Source organism: Dreissena polymorpha, chromosome 9 (assembly GCF_020536995.1).
Source record: "Dreissena polymorpha isolate Duluth1 chromosome 9, UMN_Dpol_1.0, whole genome shotgun sequence".
NCBI classification, from domain to species: domain Eukaryota; kingdom Metazoa; phylum Mollusca; class Bivalvia; order Myida; family Dreissenidae; genus Dreissena; species Dreissena polymorpha.
This window is the reverse complement of record NC_068363.1, coordinates 33,080,189-33,086,956: the sequence shown is the minus strand read 5'-3', so window position 1 is coordinate 33,086,956 and position 6,768 is coordinate 33,080,189. Positions and strand designations below refer to the sequence as shown.

The 6,768-nt window shown below is 36.8% G+C and overlaps 1 protein-coding gene across 2 annotated transcripts; it reads left to right on the top strand.

Annotated features, from left to right (window-relative positions):
* Positions 1–634: 634 nt before the first annotated feature.
* LOC127845531 (sialate O-acetylesterase-like) lies at positions 635–5,035 on the top strand. 2 transcript variants are annotated; one of them, XM_052376538.1, is made up of 7 exons: positions 635–776; positions 992–1,305; positions 1,489–1,624; positions 1,931–2,099; positions 3,846–3,938; positions 4,487–4,616; positions 4,805–5,035. In XM_052376538.1, the coding sequence occupies exons 2-7, from the start codon at positions 1,285–1,287 to the stop codon at positions 4,964–4,966; spliced, it is 711 nt and encodes a 236-aa protein (XP_052232498.1). In that variant the 5' UTR covers positions 635–776; positions 992–1,284; the 3' UTR covers positions 4,967–5,035. The 2 variants fall into 2 exon arrangements, with proteins under 2 accessions (XP_052232498.1, XP_052232497.1); XM_052376537.1 differs by having other exon boundaries at positions 1,474–1,624.
* Positions 5,036–6,768: the final 1,733 nt, after the last annotated feature.

The following is a 6,768-nucleotide window of genomic DNA, read 5'->3' as shown; positions in this document are numbered from 1 at the left end:
TTCGCCGCCCGCCTGGTCAAATGTCCGTGAGAGGTTGTGTCAAAAGATCATTTACTGCCAGTGACCTCAACGCATCAACTTAAGGCATTGATAAATGTGTTTCGCAAAACATAATGTTACAAGTAAAGTAGTTTTGTTCATTAAGTCATGTCTGTGTAGCAACGTATGGATGTTCTTTAACTTACGCTTAAACGCAATGGTTTACTACAATTATGCTTAACCTTAACGAGAAATAAAAACACACTTTATTTGTTAATTGGTCAAATATGCATTCAACTATAGGCATTGATTGAAATAATCAAAATGAGTATATGGAGTGGAGTTTTCACATTGTTCAAATTATTTTTTCAAACAGAGCTACGACGCTCCCTATATAAACGTAACTCATTGTTCCATTATTCACACTTAATAAGTTTTTACGAAACGTCCATTTTTTGTATTATTATGGATCTTTATACGTGTACATTGGTATAGTAAATTAATATGATGTTCAAATCAAGAAAATTGGAACAAGAGTTTCAACTGTTTCATACACATACAGGCAGTTTTATGAATGGTTTCGGGCGCCCCTTTTGGTATATCGTCAGGTTCAACTTTTATGACATAAATCGTGATAAGATATAGTATAAGTAGAAGAACGGCGAGTTAAACGGTACATTATTGCGATATAAACACGTCTGTATTCCCATTGCTATTACAAGTACAAAAGTCAAACATGGATGGTTTGCGCTCGTATTTATGTTTTATTATTCAAGTATCCGCGTTTGCCACAAACGGTAAGATTTCGTGTAAATTCTGTGTTTTACGTATATTTCAATCAAATTAACGTTTTTGTTGCAATATTGTTGCGTATTAATATTACCATGTTGGATATTCTAATATGCGAGATTCATTTAATCGAATTGTTCAATTGTCACGTGTACGATTATCTACGAATTAATAGATATGTGAATAAAAAGGTTGATCTGTCCAGTATTCATCATGTTGACAGATGCGGTTGTACGTTTTGCCAACTACTATGGCGATCACATGGTTCTTCAGAAGGCACCCGCTCAGGCACACATCTGGGGTCTTGGTGGAATAGGCGGTCAATCCATAACAGTTGCAATGGATGGATAAAACGTTGCCAATACCACGGCAAATGGATCTGGCGATTGGGAATTGCTACTTCCGGCAACACCAGCAGGAGGGCCTCACAATATAACTGTACAGTCCAATGGAACAACCGTAACACTGCGTGACGTCTTGTTTGGTGATGTTTGGATTTGCTCAGGACAAAGTAACATGGAGTACTTTGTTTCATGGGTAAGGAATCAGTTTATTATCAAAGTTATCGTGTAAGTATTAAATCCCTTCATTTGAAGCAGCTGAAACATTTGCTTTAGAGGCGCAATATTCACATAAGTTTATAAAGACTTTCGACTATTATTGCAACCTTTTTTCGAACGACATAGAAACACACTCTTATATAAGCGATCTTCAGTGCAGATGAGAAACTTCTCAACAATAATAACGACAGCAATGCAGAGCAACAACCAGCGGATTTTACACCTGAGTCATAACCCCTTGAACGCGTCAGCAAGAGAGCCTACGATTTCGTCTACATGGCAGGCACCAGGCCATGGTAAAAATGCACTGAATTTTAATCCATGGCTATCACTTGGTGTTTCATAGATAGAAAGGAGTTGTTTCCTTTTGGTAATGTTCCGTATGTTCTTAAACTTAACTTGCATGGCAAGATTGGTTTTAAGCATTCATCTTTCCTTTTTTCCTGTTCAAAGCTTGAGCGCGAAAAAGTTCTCACGTTCATAACATTAAGGATGAATAACATGTAAAATGGTTCACTATGTTTGTTCAGATAAATATCTAATTAGTTTTTAAATAAAAAAGTAATATAGCATCTCATTGTATACTGTCCGTATTGTTTTAGATTGGCAAACAGAGAAATTCTCAGCTGTGTGTTTAATATTCGCAATGGAACTGTCCAAGCACTTGCATCAACCTTTCGGGATGGTTGAAACCAGCGTGGGAGGAACCCCCATTCATGCATGGTCATCGCCAGCAGCGCTCCACGCCTGTCCGCAACAGAAAAAGAAACGGTAGGCGTCCACCAAAGCAGAGATGATCGATTTCCACTTCAAATCATCCTTTATTGGATATTTTATTAGCACAAAGATATGTATCATTTTAACGATTTACAACAGTTGACGCTATGTGATAACACTGGCATTTAAAATTGTTAATCCAAAATGCATTATTAGTACTGTGTTAACAGCATGAATTTCTAAACGTTTCATAGAGAATAATAGGTTAGTGTTGATTATAGATCAGGTTTATCATGCGAGGCTTAGAAAACAAAAAGCACGAGCCTTGGCGAGCCTTTTCTATTTATCCCACTTTTTATTCAGTAAACTATTTTTATTTAAACAAAATAAGTTTTCATGAGTGTTTGTCGTACTTTGATAATGACTGTAGTGTAACCAAGGTCAGTGTATTACTCCGCGTTCCAAAAATAACCGCTGATCATTTTTTTTTTAATCAGAATATCGTTCTGTAACAAAGTGTCGAGCGTTATTTATTACACTTTTAATCATATTGAATTGCAAATCTTTAAGTTTTATGATATCAATATGGCATTAAGTTGTTATATACAAGGAACTACATTTGTTTACAACGTAGCCTAACACCACACACAATTCACTTTCGATATCAAACTATCGAGTCGATCACGAGGTGCACAATATTTCCTTCTTTGTTATAATATGTGGTTATTTCGTGACAAAATAACAAAGATTACTTGGATTTAAGCTAATTATATACATTAACATTTTGAATGTTGAAAGTGGCACCAAAGAATTGTGAGGCAAAGTTGTTCGAACTAGAGAAAGACATTTGCAAGTGAAGTGACTGGGTGGGGCGAACATCAAGATCAACTTGTTCGACGGTAGACATCGGTTGTCTAGGCTGCATTTCGGCCATCGTTTTAGTGCGTGAAGGTGAACAAGAGGAATCTGTTGGATTGTTACATTTACTGGACTGAGCAAGAATGAACACTTTTGCTGCTGTTCAACAGATATGTTGGAATAATTGGTTATGGACTGGACATTTTTGTGCCCTGTTATGGCCATGGTTTCAGTGGGTGGAATGTTTGCATTTCGAAGTTTTTGGACCAGGAATTTGCGAACTGAGTGGTTCGTTATTCTCTTGTACTTGAGAAAGCCGGCGTCTTTTGCCATGGCCTTCAGCATCTGACCTAACTTGTTGACACCCAATTGTTGACGCAAGAATCACCGGGATGCAGTGTCATTTGTGCGTATTGCCAGGTAGAAAAGATGCTTTAAAGAAAAATCAGATGGACGCATATCCGAGTACATCTTGTAAATGAACACAGGATTTCTTGGTCCAGACGATTGTTTTCTACGGTCAAAGGGGAGCAACTCGAACTGACTTCTTCAAAGGGGAGCAACAACAACAGAACCTATTTGCATAGTGTTAAATTTACCTAATACTAGGTTTTAATGACAATAAATGACAAAAAACTCGTTTTTTTGCTACTTTCCTTTGTTTTAAGGTCATTAAGATTGACAAACATTTGAGATTGTTTTTATTATTGATGCACTTGGCAAATACAGGTGACGAGGTGCGTGGGAAAAAGTAGTCCCGGTTCGGCAGTTGATGACGTCATTTTGTGCCATTGATTATAGCCTTGCCGTTGATTATAGATGAAATTTAATCAACGGGGCTTTAATCAACCGATTTCGCTGTAAAAGTGGGATAAAATAAAATACTCTCTGAAATGTAATTTTCTGTTCGTGGTAATATTTATTATTACTGGTTACTGTCAGAGCTCTTAATGAAAAACGTCCTAGCGTGCTGTATAACGGGATGATTGCACCGATATTACCAATGACAATATTCGGTGCTATTTGGTACCAAGGAAATGTATGGCTATTCAATCACAGACGTTAAAAGAAAAATGTAAGATTTTGTTTAGATTCGTAAGTAAAGACAATTTTAAAATGAACATTGAACATAAAAGCAAGATAGGGCGAAAATGTTTGTTTGGCAATGTATTTTTTATTTTAATCAACAACACCAGAATGTTGATAACATTAAATTCAATAAGGTTAGTTGCAAATTTAACTTATATCACTACTTACAGTTTTAAAACTAATGTCATATGTGTTCAGGCCATACCGAAAATAAAGTTTATGTTTAATTTCCAAAACATCCATGACTTGAAAAAGTCAGTGTGTTAAATATTATTTCAATCATCTGTTTAAGCTTGCAGATCCGAAATAATCATTAATATACTAAAGAGAAATTGTACAACGGTATAAAATCAAAAATCGAATTAAAAAAAAAAAACAACAACAAAAATGTGCAAGCAAACACAAAGCTTATATGTAACTAACACGGTAATTGAATGTTCCTGTTCTCAAATGTTTATCACTCCAACGAGGAACACTGTAGATCAATCTGTAGGTGAAGCTGACTGGGCGACGCCACACCTTTACGCATGCCAGTTCGAGGCTATGATAAGCGACTGGAGGGCAAAGTTCCACCAGGCGTCAAAGAATCAGACGAGCGTTATGTTCCCCTTCGGGTTTGTTCAGGTACAAGACTTTGTAATTAGTGACAATTAGTGGAAGTTAAACTTCAAGGCGATTGTTTTCAACATTATATCGGTTAATGTTGGACCAAATAATTTCATCTCACGTTTACGATGACTGTATCAATTGATTTGACTTGTTTACCCGTGATTCTATACTTCGAGATTGTATGCGAAATTAGACCATTTCAGCTGGCTCCACATCGCAATGTTACCGGCGCCCATTTTGGGTGGCCCGACATTCGCTGGGCACAGACAGGAGGATATGGCTATGTCCCAAACCCGGCTCTCAAAACCGTATTTATGGCCGTTGCTATGGACCTTCCTGATTATGCATCTCCCTACGGAAAGTAATGATTACACCACTATTCATCTTATTCAATAATAGATAATGGGGAGTTAAAAAGTACATGTTAAACAAAAATTTAATCACAGTCAGCCTCCCTGACTTAATGTTTAATTTGTAAGTAGACAAGTGATAGCATATATTCTTATACTTGCATACTATGAGATTGCTCAATCCAACAAATGCAATTAACTTTATTTTTTTATACTGTAGAAATTATTGCCACATTTCAACAAAGGCATACTCAGTGAGATGTTTAGTGTGTAACATGAATACTTTCTAAACGAAGTTATACAATATCGTTCTTTAAAAGTTAAAATTGAAAAGTCATATCACAAAACATATTTAACTTTTAAACAATGAAAGCAATAATAAAATACTAATAATTATCGACAAACGCTTACATTACAAGCGGCCACCCCGCTACAAGGAAGACGTAGCTGTCCGCCTAACACTGGGAGCCCTAGGTGTAGCGTACGGACAGCAGAACATCGACTATCAGGGACCTTTCCCCACCAAATTTTCTCAGAGTGGACAGAGACTGACCATCGAGTATGACAACGGAAACAGCGACATTTCTGTACGGACAACAGGGGGGTTTGAGGTACTGTTTCGTGTTCATGTGTATCTATATTATTTATATCTCATGCGAAATACAACGTATTATTCCTTGGATTCAAGGTTACAAACCCATGTATCATCCCATTACTCTTTTATCCTATATCGTAGTGTTGCTTGTATCTTCATTTCGAACAAATGTACCGTGTTAACATCCTAGAACAATGAATGAAGAGAACGAAAACGAAAAGTATAATAAAATATATCAGCTTATACATGTTTCTCTGAATGTTAAACAGCGCACTTTCCAGTTAAAACGTTATTTTATAATACGTTCACACACATTAAAAAGATAAGTCAAATTTTCAAATCGATGTTACGATTTTGAATCGAAGAATGGTTTCATTACAAAAAAAAGAAAAATTCACGATTACATACAATGTAAATAAGAGAAACTCCCGCTGCTGGACTATTCATTCACACAAACCTTAAACCTACATTTATGGCAATGACAGCCTAAAGAGGCATCATCACAAAAAGGAAAGCATAACATGGTTAGCTTGTTTTCGTGAATTGAAGAGAGATCATACAAACCCGTCATGTCGTTTACGTTCGCAAACTCGCAAACTAACGGATTTAAAGCCGTGCGCGTGAAACTCTTTAAAACGCATGCTAAGGGCATCTGTGTGTGTGTGATGGATCGTAAAAGGGTGTTTCATTGCTATAAAGCATTAAAACACAAAAACATCGAAAAATAAACTGCACCATATCAATTATAGAATAGTATACACACATACGTATTTTTAGTGTTTCAAATTAGACCGCAATTGGTGTATTAAATTTGGCAAACAAACCGGTTGTGTATCTTTTCTCATTAAAACACCCTTTCTGACGAGTTTTTATGTTCGCTTCAAATGACTTTCAACTTATTTTATTTGCTAAAATCATCGCCTTTACAGATCTGTTGCGGAATCACCGAGAGTCACGTGTGTCATTATGACGCATGGACCGCCGCTCCTATTTACGGACATAGCGCCGCCTCCGTCACACTGGACACATCTGGTTGTCATGGACAAAATCACGTGGTGGCAGGAGTCCGGTATGAGTGGGAGGAAAGTCCGTGTGACCTCAAGCAATGCGCCGTGTATGGGCTTGGAACCAATCTCCCTGCCCCACCGTTTGTGAAACAAGCCCCGTTTAATTAACCCCTTTTAATTGGGAAAAAACAATAAATACAATAAATGTGTTGAAA

Coding starts and splice junctions, on each gene's coding strand:
- LOC127845531 (XM_052376537.1), top strand. CDS start 1,285: ATGGAGTACTTTGTTTCATGG. Junction 1,625..1,930: donor ATGGCAGGCACCAGGCCATG/GTAAAAATGCAC, acceptor GTATTGTTTTAG/ATTGGCAAACAGAGAAATTC. Junction 2,100..3,845: donor CCGCAACAGAAAAAGAAACG/GTAGGCGTCCAC, acceptor GGTTACTGTCAG/AGCTCTTAATGAAAAACGTC.